The 19,525-nt window shown below is 40.5% G+C and overlaps 1 protein-coding gene across 4 annotated transcripts in view; it reads left to right on the top strand.

Moving 5' to 3' along the window:
• The window catches only part of si:ch211-1e14.1 (UPF0606 protein KIAA1549), a 38,242-nt gene extending 22,329 nt beyond the window's left edge, over window positions 1-15,913 (top strand). Inside the window, exons 11-24 of one of the 4 annotated variants that reach the window (XM_051382375.1) lie at window positions 297-481; window positions 2,311-2,487; window positions 2,695-2,973; window positions 4,223-4,458; window positions 5,148-5,284; window positions 6,208-6,222; window positions 6,660-6,865; window positions 7,528-7,757; window positions 7,876-8,020; window positions 8,313-8,636; window positions 10,221-10,273; window positions 11,753-11,901; window positions 12,525-12,679; window positions 13,385-15,913. In XM_051382375.1, the coding sequence (XP_051238335.1) occupies window positions 297-481; window positions 2,311-2,487; window positions 2,695-2,973; window positions 4,223-4,458; window positions 5,148-5,284; window positions 6,208-6,222; window positions 6,660-6,865; window positions 7,528-7,757; window positions 7,876-8,020; window positions 8,313-8,636; window positions 10,221-10,273; window positions 11,753-11,901; window positions 12,525-12,679; window positions 13,385-13,579 (2,486 nt within the window). In that variant the 3' untranslated portion in view covers window positions 13,580-15,913. Of the gene's footprint in view, window positions 1-296; window positions 482-2,310; window positions 2,488-2,694; window positions 2,974-4,222; window positions 4,459-5,147; window positions 5,285-6,207; window positions 6,223-6,659; window positions 6,866-7,527; window positions 7,758-7,875; window positions 8,021-8,312; window positions 8,637-10,220; window positions 10,274-11,752; window positions 11,902-12,524; window positions 12,680-13,342 lie in introns of all 4 variants that reach the window. The other 3 variants (XM_051382372.1, XM_051382374.1, XM_051382373.1) reach the window with 3 other exon arrangements.
• The last annotated feature ends 3,612 nt before the right edge of the window (window positions 15,914-19,525 follow it).

Below are 19,525 nucleotides of genomic sequence, written 5' to 3'. Positions count from 1 at the left end.
AGAACCTAAACAAGGGATGAAGGCCTAATGAGAGCCCCTCAAGGGAATTGTGTGTCTGTGCTGACTGTGTTCTCTTTTGGTACTTTCCCATGGGATGAAATGAGTGTTAATTAAAACTAATGAAGGTCTGCATTGAAGATTACAGCAGTGAGAGACCCAGCACTCCAACAATACAGCATGTTTAGCTTTGCTTTCTCAAGGTGTTTGTGAATACACTTGAGGTGAAAAGCATATGAAATATAGCACATTCGTGCCCAAAGCTCAACTTAAAACTCTCTCAATCTCTTCCTCTATAGCCGTAGAGAAGGTGGCGTCCTCACCGTCTGACGCTGAGAACACCAACATGTGGATCGTCATTGGGGTGGTGATTCCCCTCCTCGTGGTCATTGTCATCATTTCCATCCTTTACTGGAAACTGTGTCGCACAGACAAGCTGGAGTTCCAGCCAGACGCCATGACCTCCATCCAGCAGAGACAGAAGGTAGAGTCAGATCAGCATTGTACAGTGTCTGACTTCATGTCCGGCTTCATTGTGTCCATTTTTTGAAGTCATTTCAGATCTACAGTTCATTCTTTAAGTGACATATTTGAGTTGATTAAGTTGACAGTAATTGGCACCACAGTCACTGTTGTGTCATCAAGGAGAAAAGACATCATTTCCATCCATCATAACTCCCAATAAAACCAAAACTTGTGGTTTTTAATTTTGGTTTGTGTTCTGAATAAACAAACAAGATATAACATGTTAATTAGCAAGCTTTAAAGATGCTGGTATTTTTTAGCTTTGGAGTCAACCGCACTGGCTGTCTCCCCCTGCTGTGCTTCCCCCAGACATTAGAGTGCTATTGATCTTCTCATCTAACTCTCAGCAAGAAAGCAAATGAGCGCATCTCCCAAAATGTCAAACTATTCCTGTTCTATTTTAGGAACAGCTAAAAACTTACCTAAAAAGGACAGCTGTGGTTGATACACAGTGATAATCACATCATTCTTGTGCATTAACAACTTGCTGGTGTATGTATTTATGGTTATTATGTTACGTTATGTTAATGGTAAAACCAGTTTCCCAAACATTGTGTTCTGCAGGGAAAGATTCAAGGCAGTTGATGTGGAAATTCAGAAAGATGAGGCCACTTTTAAATCTAAATGGGCTGCTAATTAATTAGGTGTATCTGTCATTGCCATGAATGTGCTGTAGGACTGTGCAGATTCTGGACTCATTTCTTATTTTAGATGGAGTTAGTAAAACTTTAATGACCCCAGTAGAGACTTATTAAAGGACATGAGCTGGATTAGATGTCATGATGCTGCTAGTACATGAAATGAGCTGCTTGTTTTATTTTATTTAAAACGCCTTTGATGTTTTCTTACATACTCTTTTACTCAAAACACCAACAAACCTTCATTTGAAATATGAGTAATTACATTTGCAAAACAAGTTGTTTCCTGTTTTAGTATTTCCTCACTTCCTCACACACTAGCACATTTTGCCTTGAAGTTAATTGACACAAGGGAGATTTCTTCTGCTCTTTGATGTCCCTCTTTGAGATACTGTACATCCTGATGACAACACTATTTTGAAACAATAATGAAGTGGCTATATGGTCTTTTCTAAAATATGTTCACTTTAAGAGAACAGGGTCACAAACAGGTGTTTAAATTTACTAGAGTACTATTTATTAGACATACAGTATACTGCATAGTGCTAATTGATTGTGATACCAGCAATACCAAAGCTTGGCTTGCAGTGTCTGGGCTCTTATCTTTTGTTTATGTACATCATTTTGTTCCAGTCCCAAGTTAATCATGTGTGATGCAAATTAAAAGTGGCTTTTATTTATGATAGTTAGATTAATGTGCAGGAGACATGTAGGACTAATGCACAGGTGCACGGCATCTATACTGTGCTTCTATGTCCAACAACAAAAGAGTTTTTTACTCTCTGTGGTACAGCAGTAACTGCATCTCTGTAGCACACACCTGCAGTGCTCTTTCTCAGCTGCCACCATTAAGTCAGATGTCGCTGACAAAGGAATACTACTCCAAACCAGTTCTTAAATAGATTTCTTTTTCCGTGTTCCCTGTTTCGGGGTTTGTATTTACTCAGCTACCTTACTTACTGGTTGATCTTTCTGTCTGTGTCTGGCTTTCATTCCCCTCCACTTACATTTTTTCAGTTGAGCTGAGTTGTGAACTAAACCCTCCACATTGCATTAATGCAATGAATCTAATGTGCAGTAACTAGCACTTAGCCAGCCCTCTCTGCTTAACACAATCATCTGTCACTTAACACCACTCCCCCTCTCTCAGTCTACTACCTCATTCAGAGAATCAAGGACCACCCTTCGCCAGACACTCCCTCCAACTAAAAAGCATATAGATTTTAGTGAGGGGGAGTATGAGGAAGAAGAAGAGGAGTATGAAGAAGAAGAAGAGGAGGAGGAGGAGGAGGAAGAAGAGGAGAAGAAAGAGGTTAAAAGAGGGAAGGTACAGAGCAGTGTCTGGTGGTTTCTAGAAGAGATATTGTGAAGAGTTTGTGTGTGTTTGCTGTCTGAACAGTAGCTGTTCAAATGTTGCACAGTTATATAATGTAGTCAGTAGTTAATAATTCATCTTTTGACTTTTAAGATATGATACAGAGACAACAGCATCATCACTCGAAGTATTTATGCTATCCGCTATGCTTCTGCTTAGACACCAATACCTCCTCCCAAGAGCAAACAGAGTATGAGCAGTGAGGAGGAAGAAGAAGAAGAGGAGGAGGAAGAGGAAGAAGAAGAGGAGGAGGAGGAGGAAGAGGAGGAGGAGGAAGATGAGGACAAAGATGAGGCAAAGGAGGGCTTTAAAAAGAAAGGAATTAAACCAGAAGAGCAAAGAAAACAAGGGCACAAAGCAGTGATAATGAAAACAGGAGAGATGAAGAAAGAAGACAAAATGAAAGTGTTAACTAAAGGGAGGAGAGCCAAGGAGGAGGTATACTGTTCAGTAGCCATAGAGACAAGTGTTTGTTTGCATTAATAGACATTAGGTTTCCTGCTTTACCCGGTTGTGATGTCCAAACACAGAAAATCCAGTATGACACATTATGGTGGATTTCACTGTGGATTCGAGTATTGGTGTGTTTATAGTCTTTAGATTCTGAGGAATGTACAACATCACTTTGTTGTGAAGTAGTAGATAGTAGTGTAGACGTCATTTTGTGTGTATCGACTGTTGGTTGTGATTCCCCCAATTTACAATTAGACAGGGCTAAATAGTAATTAGTGAGTATATAATGTGTGGGAGATATCAGTAGCTGTGTGTTTTCTTTCATTCTGCGTCAGCGTGTTAATTATAATGAAACAGCTTTTACTATTTCAGCTGCAGCTTTTTCAGTGCTTTCCCTTTCAAGCAGCTGGCCTTGTTTATATGCAGTGGAGAGCAGCATACACAAACTATGCACACACTCTCTCTCTCTCTCTCTCTCTTTCTCTCTCTCTCTCTTTGGATTAGCAGTTTCATACTGGCAAGCGTCACACTGGATTAGCAGTTTTATACCAAAGAGCCTCTTCTAAGCCAGACATTTTGCATCAATAAAGTCAGTGACTACATATAATTCGGAGAATTAACAAGAACATGTCATGTCACTCATCTCCTCTCTTGTATACACATTTCAGTGTCATAGGACCAGTGTTTGAGTTGAGATCTGACATCCTCTGTTTACTCCTTTGCTGGCAGAAAGTCCCAGGGGCTTTACACTCACATGGTCTCACTGCCTCCATCCCCCACTACTGCAAAGGGAAGGAAGCGGCTCAATGTTTCCCCACATATCTCCCTGTCCCTCTTTCTCTTTATTCATTAATCCCTGTCTGTCTGAGTCTCCCTCGTGGACACCCATTCATCGGTCATTCAGCTTAATTATGTACTCAAAACTTGTCTTTCAATCTGTCTGGATGTCACTTCAGTCACTCACAGCTCTTGGTCTGGAGGGAATTTCCGTGCCACATCCTTGGCTAGTCACTGTCTTAATTTATGGCATATTTGCCACCGTGGGTTTAAACCTTTAAACTGCTGATTAATGTCACATTTAAATTCAAATCCACTTAAAGATGGTGAACTCTATGTTATTGAACTCTATATATCACACCCTCTTTGTCCTCTATAACTTCTGCCATATGTCTTTCCAATCCTTATTCCCTGTGTATTCCTCCACTCTTTCCGTTTCCTCTGCTCCTGTCCTCAGTTGCAGGCTCCCAGTGTGAAAGGCTTTGACTTTGCCAAGCTGCACCTTGGCCAGCAGAGTAAGGATGATGTCATGGTAATTCAGGAGCCTGTCCCGCCAGGGCCTGGCCCTGGACCCCTGCCCATGTCCATTAAAGATGGCCTCAGTCCATCTGAGAATGGGGAGATCCCCACTCCAATGTCCAAAAACTCGGCCTCCTCCACCAAGGCGTCCCGTAGTGGGCGAAGGCGAGAAAGGTCAGTGCTCTTTCGTAGTACAGGGCAGGAGCCTGAAAAACAGTTCATGATGAGTTTAAATGAATATGAAGAAATTCATTAATCAGGTTATGTCTATAGGTTATGCTGTCACAGGTTACATAACACAAAACGTATCAGAAAGAGGCCCTGAATTCACATTAGCATTCCATTTTAGACTAGTATTTTTTACCCCATCACTCGTCTTTTCCGCTCACCTCATTTGGGACAGTCAGCCAACCAGACAAAAAGCTTTTGACAGATCCTCAGATCAATTATTTATGCACTAGACAGTGAGGGATCTTCACTCTTGCATTCTGTCAGTTTGTCTATATCATTTACATTCAATTATGATGACAGGCACCTACTATATGTACTAGTTTCAATAAATAAATGTCATTATAGTCGGATTTCTGAGATGTTTCTAGATGTTCAGAGGAAAATTATGCACAATTGACATCTCTCTGCCAGTAACTCCTCTTAAATGTTAAACACTGGTCAAGTGTGGGATTGGTATTTGTTGTTTTTCCTTACTTGATAGCTGTCAAGGACAAATTAATTGTGAATCATATTATCATTTCTTAAAAGACTTTTACCTTTCTGGAAAAACACTGTTTTCATTTATGCATGGGATTTCAGCATGTTGGTGTGTTCTTAGGCTTCTATTATTCATGTGTGTCTTCTCCGGGTAGGATCTCGCCGTCAGACGGTGACTCGGTGGTAAGTGACCGTTCCAGTGAGCGGGAATCAACTGAGGAGAACCGGAGAGCCTACGCCACGCCCAGCGACAGCAAGCAGGCCCGTAAGGTCCCCATCAATGTTTTAAACGGCAAGTGGCCTTGGAAACACTTACATCACTCCAAACACAGAGAGCAAACACGAGGGGGAGGGGAAGGAGGAAACTGAATGGATTGGGCAGACATAAAGAGAAAAAGAGAGAGCAATCAAGCTGTGATGATTTGATTGACAAGAGGGCCAGATTGAGAGCAAAGGGGAGACTGTGAAGTGGTGAAAAAAGACAAAGCAGAGAAAGACTGAGGAAAACTGCAGCGTCAACCAGTGACATAAAGATTATAGAGGGGAACAGTGAAGGTAAAAGAAACACCTGGTAGGAAGTCCATTCAGTGGTCGAAAGAAGTCCAGACAGAGGAGGGAGAAGGGAATAGGAGAGAAAAAATAGCTGAAGTTACTCTATCTGACAGCTTGTTGATAGATTCAAGCCTGCAATGTCACTCACAGACTACATGCTGGAGCCAGAGGCAGTCAGGCACACAGTCTACAGCCTGACTCACCCACACAGGAATGGTCTCTGTTTTGTTATTGATAAATCTCTGCCTGGGAATGTATATGTTCTGCCACAATGTTTAGACATAGGTTGAGACACGCTCATTATTATGTAATGTGCCGTCTTTCTTTTTGCTCATTAAGCCGGTGTTTTGATCTGTGTGTGTTTTCCTCTCAGCTCCTTCCTTTCTTTTCTCTTTTTAATGAACTTCACAAGGCCAGACGAGAAGCTTTTATCAGTTCTGGAAATGTATCCATCTTGATGACTCACTTGCATTTCCCTCTCTCTTTGCTTCTCCTCTTTATTTTTCTTAAACAGTCCTGGATGGTGGCCAGACCTCAATTCGCTAGGCTTTTTTAAATTTTATTTTTATTGTCAACATACAGTAACCATTTTTATCTAAGGTGCTTTTATTTGATCTCCTTCACCTTAATAAAACTCTGTTTCCTTTCTGTTGTGGTTTGCAGGCAAGAATAGAATTGGTAAGAGTTTGATGTCTTTCCGTCTGTGTCTCCATAGACCTCAGGCTTGACCTCCAGCAGCTGTGTGTTGTATGTTAGTATGTGGTAGTTTTGTGCTCGGCTTGTTCTCACCATCCATCACTGTCTGCTGAGTTGTCAGTCACCACATATCAGCTTCACAAACAAACAAAAACTTTGTTTGAAATGAAGTTAAGCTTTTGCAAATAGAAATCAGCAATTATGTTAGGACTGGAAACATTTACTCCCCGCTTTTCAAGTCATATTTCAAGTCATGTCAGCTGAATAAAAAGGTTAATCTTTTGTAGAGATTGCTATGCAGTAGTTACTGTGCTCTGTCCCCTTGTTTAAGTCAGTATTAGCATTTTGATTGCGAATGACTAAACTGTGCAAACTGAGTCATGATCTCTGTTTTTCTACATTCTTGCTTCCTTCCTCAGGTCCCCCTCCTATGAATGGTACAAACGAGCAGCTGTCCTCAGCCTCCATCTTTGAACATGTTGATCGGATGTCTCGTGCCACAGATGCAAGTAGGAGACTCCCCAACAAAGTCCAGCTTATCGCCATGCAGCCCATGCCTGTCCCACCACTGCACAGCCCACCCATCAACGGCAAACTGTCTAACAGCAACCAAATTAACAAAGAGGTTGGCTCTTCTGACTTTCTTGCTTGGCAAAAACTTTTTTTTTTTTTAGAAAATAAATTAATCCTAAAGTATAAACTTTTTTTTTCCATCTGAAGGGATGATTTGAGAATGTTCCTGAGTCGAGTGAATTTTTACTGATACTGGTGAAGCATGACAGCACTACTGATACTTGAAAATTCATCAAACTAGTGCGACCACATTTTAAAAAAAAAAAGCAGAATCAATTGATTTGGATGAAACAGGTGTAAAAACACACACTGTGTATTATCCCCCTGTAAGACTGTAAACACACATTAATACCCATTGTTAGCACCTCTGTTCCTGTTAAATTGTCTCTTACATTAGAAAATTACAAAATTGGTTCTTTGTGAGGAACAGAGGGATCAAAAACTGGAATTATTCTTATTGATGTAATAAAGAAGGCCTAATAGGGGCGTTGTAAGTCCCTTTGAACATAAAATTAACTAATTTACTGTTTAAAATATACATAATATTATTTATTCTATGGTGCTGCTGTAGTTGCTGTGGTTTGTCACTATCTGCGTGCAATGAATGAGCATGAAATATCATTATCCTGCTATTTTAAGTCTAAACTCATCTACAGTTAATCCAGTCTGTGTAGATGTTGAGGATGTTGTCTAACAACGTAATTTTCTCCTCAGATCCAGGTAGCATTGAGACACAAGTCTGAAATTGAGCACCATCGTAACAAGATCCGTCTGCGTGCCAAGAGGAAGGGCCACTACGACTTCCCTGCCATGGATGACACAACGAGTGGCCTCACAGATGCAAAGGACCAGGATCGCATCTACCAGAAAGCACAGATGCAGATCGATAAGATCCTGGACCCAGATGCACAGATGGCCTCCATCTTCATGGGAACCAAGAAGAGGTTAGGGCTCATGTTTTTTGTCATTGCACTTGTTTGAACAAGTTGATATTTGTATATAGGTGTGTAATAAATAAAGAATAGAGATAAGTACATTAACATTTCTTTATTTTTTTCCGAGTGGTCGAGGGAGGCGCTCTCCCAAACAGAGGATGAAGGAGCAGCTGAGTGGAGGCATGATGGAGGCAGACAAAGACCACCTCATCACTGAAGACAATGATGCTGCTTACAGAAAGTGTCCAGGAGTCAACAATGTGGCCTACATAGTGAGTAGTACAGGAGGAGGAAGAAAATTCTTTACTACTTTAGTACTGATTCAACTTCTTTACTCAAGAAAAAGTACAGGCTCTGAAATGTAATCAAAGTATAAAAGTAGTCTCTTAGTACTCTCTACATTTCTACCGGCTGTTTTAAAAATATAAGTTAAAAAAATACTCAAGTAGAGATACCTAAAAAAACAACTTAATAATATTAATATTTGTACGTTGTTACTTCCCACCTCTGACTGTATAACCTCTAGGTCTCTAACTGTCTGTAAATATGTTGTGTTCGTTCCAGTCCGACCCTGACCAAGGCCCAGGATCCCCTCACAGGAGCCCCTCCCCCACAGATGACGTCTTCCTTGGTCCCGCTTCCTCTCCTCCAGGTCACGCCCCTCCCCCACCACCCTACATGCCCCCGCAGCCCTCCATTGAGGAGGCACGGCAGCAGATGCACTCACTGCTGGATGATGCCTTCGCCCTAGTGTCGCCCACCTCTCAGGGCAGCACAGCAGGGATCACTCTCCCAGGGGTCAACACCAACCCCCCTGGCTCCAGCCCTCCCGGCCGTGGCCCCAGACCCTGGGGTCCCTCCTACCCAGCTCTTGGCCCTTTCCCTGGAGTAAGTAGCCAAACCTGGCGCTTATATATACAGGGTACCTTTGATAGAGCATTAACCGTTCAGTCAGTATAAACCCCCAATGCTTTCATGTTGTACTGTACACAACTGTGTTAGCAACAAATGGTTGTCCATGGTATCTAAGCTTTTGCTAGTTCCCGTAAGCTGTATTCTGTCGTGCATCTGTTCATGTCACTAATCTGGGGACGGACTAAAAAAAATAGCCTCCCTGTTTATATTTGAAATAGCAGAACAGCAGGATTGAATAGACACATGTGAAAGCCTTTGTATTCACTATCTCCTCCCTTTCTCAAGCTTTTTTAGCTCATTCCCAGCAAGAAGCCTATAGCCTCAAGTTTAATCGCGTCCTCTTAGCAAACTAATCAGTTAAGTATTCCTCCATCTGTCACCCCCATGGAGCTGCTGCTATCTACAACTCCTAAGACTCTACGGTAATATGCCCTGCATATGTGTGAGCGGCATTAGCTCCTGTCAGTGTAGGCTGGTTTCAAAGAAAGTACAGTCATATAACTGCTCTGAAGGCTGCTGGAATAATAAGCGCAGTGTTCCTACTTTGTATTTGTTTGTCTGTGCAAAGCAGCACGATACAAAGGCCGGTTTATGCAGTGCCACAGTTTGTTAACACATTAAGCCTGGAGTCCATAATACTGAGCATGTGCAACACACTGTGTTCGTTGTGTTTTGTGTTAGGGGTAGAACTGTCAAGAGAGGAAGTAGAAGTTATCTATAGCATATCCTCTTCTTTGAAATTCATAATGAAGGGTAGAGCTCAGCTAGATTAAAGTTTCTCAGTACTCATGGGCATTATATGTGGAAAAAAAGTTGTTTAGAGATGGCAGAGCATTATATTAATATTACATGAAGCTGTAAGGATCTTTCCCCATTAAATCACTCTTAGATTAGCAGTAAGGGTCATGCTGTAAGCATTATAACTGTTCAAAAAACAATTCCACTCTCTCAATGGAAAAAATCAAGTATAGTATTTCAAGGTTATTATATGTGGCTTAATGGTACTAAAACTAAACATATCCCTATAATATAGGTTTATTAACACTATGGTAATTTAACTTCTCACTTGCGTACTCATTCTTAAATACATTTTACAGCCATCAACATACATTAATCACTTCTCTGTCCAACACCGGTGTTCACCTCAGGTGACAAATATAGAGAGAGACTTTACAGTGAGCAGTGGAGCCATAAAATGCTATTTGCTGGTTCAGCTTTTGCAGGTTCAGTGCTTTAATATGCTGTAAAAGGTCAGCTGTAAAAAAGAAGGATATCCAAGAAAACCATGCTTGGTAAAAATAACAATGTTTTCTCCCGTCTATGAGGTGAACCCCACGGCCCAAATACATTTTACATAGCAATAGGCACAGTACCGCTTTGATTTTATAAAAAGTATCAACATCTACTAGTTTACTGAATATTTTAGAAATTGATTGTACCTGAGCCACAACTGCAAACATTAATGTGTAGTTTAGCTGCCCTATTTATATATATATATATATATATATTTATAGGTACTCATTTTCTCCACTGTGTGTCTTAACTTGTCTTCTCCAGAGGTTCACTGATCTGGGCATGTCCCCCCCTCCTGTCCAAGGCCTGATACCAAGGTTAGTAGAGTAGTAGAGCGATTGACGAAAATTGAGCATTCATGTATAAATTAATAAATAATATGCTTATTTGACATTCACTCCATTCACTCCTACACCGAAATTATTTCTTATGAGCCCGTACGGCCTGATTTCCACGACTTTACCAGTGGGAATGTTTTTCTTTAAGTACATCAAGTGAGTTGCGGCTCATAAATAATGAAAGAAGAGTCATCTTTATTTTATTGGTTTAATGGATCAGGTCCAAGCAGCGGTCTCTTAACTGGATACAAAAAGACCAAGGCACCCATACACACTCACACATTTATGTCATAACACAGCAGCAGCTTTTTTTTTAATGAAGTCAATTCATTTTCCAGAGAGCAGAGCAGCCAACCAACCCTAAATGATGTGGTCAAACAACTTATCACCACCAGAGATTGGAGCACGGTGGTACTAAAGTATCATTGGCAGCTGTCAGCCATTTAGTTATACTTTGTGGTTGTAAATTGTGAATTGTTTAAGACTATATGAATTGCACAAGACCAATTTTAAAGGTTATATGAGATTTAAAACATTAATATAGCAGCAAACAACTATTTGCTGTGTTAGAAATAGTGCAGTAATTGTCCCCTGAACAGAGAATAGCATCACACCCCCTCCCCCCGTGTTGCTATTGCAGCCTCTCTGTGGTTTGTTTACATAGCCGGTCAATAGATTAGAGCGACTGAAACTGCTGTCTTTCTCATCTACGTTGGTCAATTGATGTATTTGAGAGACTAAAGACAGTTTTGGTGAATTTTATTTTGACCACTTTGAATAAAGTAATGATGTTACAGTGATGAGCGAGGTAAAATTATTGTGATTTTATGGCTGTTTCTGGTTAAACTAAAGGCCTATGTCTGAAAGGATCCTTTCCTTAATGTTTTCAGACACTCAGCAACAATCTGTGCCAGTCAGTGGAAAAAACAAGCACTTTTAGTGGACGTACTTTGATGGGCACGTTTGTCCCTAAGGATTGACGTTAGCTTACACTTTTCATCTAACCAGCGTTAGTTGTTGGAAAGACTGTAAAAAGACTAACAAAGGTTTTGGTAAAATATTTTATTTCTTTCCCTTCGTGTAGCCTGAGATGCTGGTGTATGCTTGTGTGACATCCAGTGGCGAGTGAATTGTGTATATATAACCTTAAAGTTAGATCTTGTACCACATTACAGTAGAAGACACTGTAAAATCAAGACCCTGTTAGCATGGTCATGCATCCACACAAAAGCTGAACAACATACAGTTCACGGTATGGATTTGTCCAATGCTCTCACTCATACAAGAATTGTATGCAGCAGTGTACAATATATGACCATATTGTCACTGCTTTTGTACAAAAAGCTGATTTGGACACAGATGTTCTGTATTATGAACACTCCATTGATATGACAGCGTAGAGACAGAAACAGAAGAATTCCAAAAAAATATGTCGCAATACATTTCTTTGTCTTTCAGGCAGGGCCTTGGCTCGAGCTACCTGCCACCAGGAGAGACAGCAGGACAGTGTGAGCAGCTTCAGCCAGACAGCCTGTACTCCAGCAGGGGCCTCTACGCTGATGAGATCCCCTCATCTGCCAGACCACGACCAGTAGGGGGAACTACAGGTACAAGTGGAACCTATACACACAGACACATGGAAGCATACATTTCTTTTCATGCCTACTAATACTGTTGGATTCAGATGTTGCATACGTATGTCTTAATCTCGTTTCCATTTTAATATAGCTTCATTAAAGTATAAAACGTTTCAGCATGAAAGGACAAACAGACACATCTAGAGGAAAACACTAGAAGGTTGATTAACTTATTTATTGTCTTCAAACAAGTGTTTGGCTGTTGATACACTTTATTTTAGATCACTTCTGGATGTGGGCCACAGCACTGTTCCTTAATACAAACACACCTCCACCAGATAAACCTGTCAAACTGAAAGAGCCTTGTCTCTCTGTTGAATTATTAAAGGACCTGGCGTGATGCTGCTGCCATCATGTGACTTAGACTAATAGAAATGGATTCTGGCATACAGAGGGCTGCACAGCAGAGACAGAGTGTTTTTCACACTGTAGTGATTGTATCAAAGTATATTAAATGGGCTGCTGAGGTTTGAGTCTGAGGTATTGTAGCTCTGATGTGATGTGTGTGTGTGTGTGTGTGTGTGTGTGTGTGTGTGTGTGTGTGTGTGTGTGTGTGTGTGTGTGTGTGTGTGTGTGTGTGCGTGCTTGTGTAGGTGCCCAGCTCCATCATCTTACGCAGGTGGGATTGTCCAGCCGGATGAATGGTTACCCAGCGGGGGTCAGGGCTGCTCCAGGGCACAACGGAGGCATTGGCTGGAACCACTACCATGACGACAATTTCTCCAGGACAGAGCCTGAAAAAGATGCAGTGAGTGAATCACAGATTTCATTTAGTTAAGACTAAGGTCTTCTATCCATTAAAACCTGAAATGAAAACAATTGTAAAAGGTTTGAATCATTTAGCCAAGGGGAATTTTTGTCAATAAATACCACAAAAAGACCAAAAAACAACAATGAAATTCATTGACGAAATGTCTGTGTATCCAAAACCTGATCGGGCTGTTCCATTAAAAACACATCAGTGAGCCACTGGATGACATGTTCCTTAGTTGCCATGAACTTGTGCACTTTAGTTTATTTTAAGTGGATCTCACATGCAGTACACCACCTTACTGTATCCTGCATTATTAGAGGACCAGCTGAAAATAGTCCCCAATAAAACATTAAATCCGGTTAGATTTTATCAGTAGGAAAACAGAAAGTATCAGGAGACAGATATTGTTAGGTTTGACCCTTTCAGGAAAATAGAATAATGCCAGCTTTATTCTTTAAGCTCTCTCATAATTATATATATATATACACAAATGTATTTTTCCTATAGTCCTAAGCTGCTCTGAAAATCTTGTCTAGTTCTCTCTCTTCTCTCCCACTCTAGTTCTATCACTTGCCAGTCTTCTTACATTTTTCCTCTCTTTTCTTCCTCCTCCTCTCCCTCTTTCTGCTTCTGTTTACCCTTCCTTGCTGCCTTCAGTTCCTGGATTGTCCTGACTACTCGCCCTCCTCTATCTTCCAGACGCCGAGAAGTGGCAACAGGGAGCCCTCAGCACCCCCTGTCCACCTAGACACGGGGGTGGGTTATCTGTCAGCCCCACCGCCCCTGGATACATCTCCTCCTACCCACTCCTCTGCCTCCCTGATCAAGGCCATCAGGGAGGAGCTGTTGCGGCTCTCCCAGAAACAGGCAGCTGTGCCCAGCTACCACAGCTGAAGCCCCTTCCTCCGGTCTGTAGCTCTAACCAGTCATGCCACTGACCCTGCCTGCCTGCTTTGCCTAATCTGACAATACTTCCCATGGAAGTCACTGAGGGTGTACAGCAGAGAGATAGTCCTGCTAAACTGAAGGGAAGAGATGGCTAATAAAGATTTCTACCTGAAGAGGCTGCCCTCATGAAAAACTGAACGACAGGATTGTTGATACAGCTCCTAGACTATTCAGAGTACAGAATCAGATCAACTGCAGTATGTCGAATCAGAGACAGCGTAATGAAGTGAGGAACAATATGAACAGTGTTTGTTGGACCTTTTAAAATGAGAGGACGTGACGTGTTTGGACAGCCCATGTGTCTGTCCTGCACATTGTGGATCAGGGAAGGATCATGCCAGGTTCTGGCCTTTGTGGATCCACATTCTGGACTTTGCTGCATTTATTTGGACTCAGTATTCTGTGTCATGGTTTCATTCTCATGCTGCCTTCACTAAACAAAGAGTGTATAATACCCCCTAAGACACGTGTCATTTAAAGAAATGTCTTTTTACATTACTTAAACTAGCATACAGGCGTTGCTTTCCAGTGCAGGCCCTTAACTTCTTTATCACCATCAGGTGCTACTTCCTGTTTTCTGCCACGATGAGCCATGCTATGCCTTGACACTGTGATGTAATTGACCCGACCCAATCTACTGTACGAGCCTACAGTGAGGTCATAGTTCACAGCCAGCGAGCCAGTTCAGACAGTAGGCACAAAGGGGCATCCATAGAGACTAATAACACTTCTGAACACTACCTATAATTCTTTCCGTACTTATTTGCAGTAGCACAGTTAGTCTGAGTTGATATTTTTTGACCTCTTGACTTTGTTTTTTGAGGACAACTTGCATTCATGTCCTGTGTTTCTTTTTATGTTTAGTAGCTAACAGATGGCTAGACAAACAGGAAAAAAATGGCCTTGAAATCACAACAATCTTAAAACATGACTTCAGAGGCAGGTGTGAGAGATACAGGCACAAATGTGTTACAAATAATGAATGAAGAATTAGAGTATGTACTTGACAGTTAGGGTGTATTGTATGTACTCAGTATTTGGTTGTAATTTGATGCACTGTATGCAGACTACTTGGTACAGCTCAGGTCATTCAAAAAGAGATTCCTTTGCGGACAAATCAGTGTTAAAACAGTTTGATTTTACGGATGTATGAGAACTGTTGATGAGGGAAAGTCACAGAGACCAGTGATCTGTTTTAACATTAACCTGTATTGACTATGTATTGAACAACCATCTCTGTTTCATGCAGTATTCAAAGTTTGCTTTGCCTTTTTGTTAGCACACGGAAGGAAAAAAAAAGAACGTTTACTGTATTTGTTGTCATTCATGGTTTATTTCAACCAGTCATGTTTATGTGCTGTTTAAATTTCTTTTCATTTAAATTGCCTCATGTTATTTTGTTCATCATAAATGTCTCTTAGTCATCATACTGGTTGGATTCTTCCTTTTTTTTTTTTTACATGACCCTCCCTCGACATGTTGTGATGTATTGGGGCCTGAAGTGGTATTTTATTTAAATGAAATAAAAGAGAAATTATGGATTTTAAAAGCAGGGCTTGAAATGATGTTTCAGAGTGTGTACCAGTATTACGGTGTGATCTTCCCTACAAAGGCGCCAGTGTATGGCAGTGAGTTGAAACTACAGATGTTACCAGGGTGTGCTAACCATCCTTCTTTGTTTGCAATGTGATGTGCCTTTTGGACTCACCTGAACAGATTGAGTACACGGGACGATAGAAATCCTCTGTGTGTCCTATTTTACTTATCATTCATTCTGTCACATAGTGTCCAAGGTTGTGATCGCCAGCCTAAATGACATAAATATGACATAATGGCTGTTGAATTTCACCCAGGTAATGGTAATCAAACATCTTCATTGTATGGAATTTTCATTGGGTTTTTTATTTATTTAACCTTTATTCAACCAGAGGTACGTTGAGATTAAGATCTCTTTATCGAGGGAGACGGTTAGTTTTCCATTTCACTTCATATGTTCATGTGCTGTGTTACCAATCTCACACTGTATGCCTCCATCTGCTGGTTCTGTACCGGAACAACAGCCCATCAACTTGTGTTCCTACTCAGTTCTTTTTTTATTATTATTATGTTTTTGTGTTGTTGTTGTTTTGTTCATCTATTTCTTGTATTTTGTGAGAATTATCTGTTGGCTGGCCCAACTTTATGTTTCATTGATGTTGCATGTTTAATTATTGTATTTCTTTTGTTTGTTTTTGCGCATGCTGTTTCCAAAATTCTTGAAATACAAAAAAGAAATTGTCACTCAACGTGTCCTTGGATTTTGAGTTCATAACCATGAGTTTGGGTATAATTTGATGTGTGGATGCAGTCTGTAAAACAGTTTTAAAGTTCTCACACATTATCACCATCACATTAATAGACTCAAGAGTGGCAACACTTTATTTTAATTAAACTCCATCCTACAGCTGATACTTTTTATCTGGAGTTGAATAGCTAAAGTACATTATATACAGATCATCATATCTCACGTGGTTCATTTAATTATAAAAGCACTGTTGCAGGTGTTGTACTTACCGCAAACAACCACAGGGTGTCAGTACAGTACATGAAACCAAATCTGCTTTATTCACAACAAAGACTGATCCCTTGACTGTCGATGATGTAACCAGTTCCTAAGGATGTTTTTAGGAGTCTCTGAAAAGATTATGTTTTATGTGCTCTACACTATTAATGAAGAAATTGTGAACATAGAAATAAAGGAAGAGAGGCAATTAAAAAATTGCAAGTGTGAGTGCTAGATGTTGAAAGGCTGGATCCTAAACTGCATTTCTGGCTTTGCAAATGTATGAAAGATGTGGAATATTCGAAGGTTTGTTGAAAAGCTGATGTTAAACTGAATTTCCAGCTCTAATTAGTGTGAAAAAGCAGCTCAAGGATTATGAATATTGGCTCAGAGCTAAACAGCATTCCTGGCTTTAAAAGTTGAATAATACCAATAAAATGTGGAATAGTTTAATGTCAGTTGAAAAACGGATACTAAACTGCAAGGTTGGCTTTGAAAGTTGAACAATAATAATGTATTAAAGGTGGGATATTTTAAAATTTATTGAAAAGCTGACGCTAAACTGAAATGCCGGCTTTAATTTTTACGAATAAGCAACTGAAAAGCAGGAGTATGAATAACGGCTGGGAACTAACCTGAATTCTTGATAAATTTAATTTACACATTAGTACATGTGCAGAAAAACAAAACACTCCACAGATGCATCATATTTTGTTTAAAACGACTCTGTCGTTCCATTTCTTGTTCCTGTCTGTCCATGGAAGTCCAGTTTTGACACCAGTGTTTACCACACGTGCAGTTTTCATTGTCTTCCTCCAGCATATTGCCTGCCTCTGTGTTCCTGTGACTTCCTGCCTCAGTCAATCCCTGCACTAGAGCCCCACCAGCTTCATTTTCAAAAAGTAAGTAAATACAAACACGTCTTTACTCAAAAACTAATTGTCAGTTATCCAATACTTCTATGAAATGTATTTAAAGTGTATTGAATGAATGAATAAGTATATGTATAAATGTATAAAAACAAGTCACTCATTTAAATGAATGGATTTAAACTTTGTGTTGACTTAAGCTCCTTGCAGCGGACATTCTCGTGCTCTGTATGCATCCTTCTCCACGGGTCCACCTGTACAAGTACAGTTTAATTCACAGTGTGATTAGATATTAACCATTTGAGTTGTCAATTCTATACTGTGAACAGTCACAGTTATCTGTGAGTTATGTGAACAGTTGGGAGCTGATTCTGTTGCTCAACAATCCACAATCCACACATAAAGCAGCCAGAAGACCTGCAGGTATGTGTATTTAAATGACAATACAACATGTGTTGAATTTGACTTTAATGTAGTCTTGGAAATGCAACACAAAACTGGTAAAAAAAATTCTACAACACAGCACTGAATAACAAAATGCTTGTAGTCATACTAACATTATTCACAAAGCCAAAATATGTGAATAAAAAAGTCATAAAAATAAACTTAAGTGGAGCGTGAAGGAAATAAATCTGGTGAAGTGACAAAATATGTTTTGTTCTGTTTAAATACTAATGCCAGAGAATTTTGGGAGGTTACAACTCATGTCATGATGTAAAGTCCCAACAGTTCATTGATTTATCCTGCTTCTAACAGTTCTGTGTGAACTTTTAAACTTTTTTTAGATTAATACTTTATTCACAGCTAGAGTGAGTGAGTGAGTGAGTGAGTGAGTGAGTGAGTGAACTGTCGAGATGTTTCATTCAGAATTCACATCCCCTTTGTTTTTTAAATGTGTTTTATCTTAACAGGTTTTATGAGGATTCAAGGGCTCAGTGGCAATAATACACACATAACAGAAGAAACTATGTGTTAACTCTAAGGAAATGTGCTGTTTGCATCAACACTGTGCACCACAGAAACTGAGATGTCCTAACAGGGCTACTGTATGGAGGATAACCCCATTTGATCTAGGCAACAACATGACCTTTCCTCTGATGCCACCCGCAGGACAAACCTGATAAAACAAACAAACATTTGTTGCCCCACTAGTGGTGTAAAGCCCAAAGTAGAAAATTAAAGAAAATTTGATTCCATACTGCTCAGTGATGCTTTTTATATACATTGGGTATGATTGTATCTGTTTCTTATGAGCAATTGTCAGAAAATAAAAATACTTATTAGGCATTAACATACAATATAAATGGAAACCAGCATGTCTGCATCAGTAAAGTTAAACTATTACTTGGAAAGAGGCAGCATTTTCCCCAAACTAATTAACAAAAAAAGCAGCTGAAGCTCACTTATGTGTCAATCAGCGTCATTATAACTAACTATAACTTCCCCTTGTGCAGAAGGAGCACTTCCTGCTCATATATTGAGTTCTGTTTCATCCCATCAGACGCTTCTCCCCTCTAATCCCATCACAGGATCTAAAGCCACTGAGTGGAGCAGCTAAACGGTCAGCAAAGCTCCTAAACTCAAATTACAGAGGGATGGACAGTGCACAACTCAGCAAGTATTAGACAGTGCACACACTTGAAAAGTCCCTGCATTGATCTTTTCACAGCCTGATAGTATATATATGTGGCACTTGAATCATAGTAAATAATGTGGTATCCGTTGACTATTCAGGTGATGACTTCCTGCTGCAGCTGCGTCCCCTTGTGTCTGATCTCCTGCCAGTCCTAAGCTGTTTAACTCTGGTTTCGTCCATGACTCTTTGTGAGACTCCAGGGTTTATGTCCATGCATAGAGGACAGCAGTGCAGCGAGAGATACAATTCAATGCAGTTTAGTTTCAGTGATCATCTTTAATTTTCAGGCTTTGTTTTCCCCTCATATAATTTCTATTAATTGAATCTGTGTGTCATTGATTCATCAGGCCCTGCATCGAAGACATTTTTTTTTTTTAAATGCCTGTATTTTTGTTGTTATATCCATGCTGCAAGTCTCTTTTTTTCAGTTTGTCTCTCTTGTCCCCTGCAGGGCTTAAGAGTGTCCCATCCTGTCCTGTCTGGCCTCCCCTGGACCTCCTTGTGGGGTCTAAACCCCCCACACACACAGTAATCCTCTGTCTGTGTGTTGTCCCGTCCCGGCTCTACTATCTGAGTCTAGCCTGGCCCGGCATTGCACAACAAGAGCACACCCAGGAGTTAATCTGGATCATGACGGTAATTATACTGGCCGGGTGTCCAGCCTGTAGGAGGATATGGTGGTGGTGGGGGGGGGGCTGAGGAGGAAAGCAATTGTCCACTAAGGGAGGAGTCAAATAAGCAGTTCTACCCAGTGACCTTGGAGAAAAGTATGAGGGAGGCAGGGAGGGAGGGAGGAGACAAACAGAGAGGGAGGCAGAGCAGATCCAAGCATTAGCATACTGACA

This window comes from Dicentrarchus labrax, unplaced genomic scaffold, assembly GCF_905237075.1.
Source record: "Dicentrarchus labrax unplaced genomic scaffold, dlabrax2021, whole genome shotgun sequence".
NCBI classification, from domain to species: domain Eukaryota; kingdom Metazoa; phylum Chordata; class Actinopteri; family Moronidae; genus Dicentrarchus; species Dicentrarchus labrax.
Note: the sequence above shows the minus strand (reverse complement) of the source record. Positions and strands in the feature narration are given on the sequence as shown.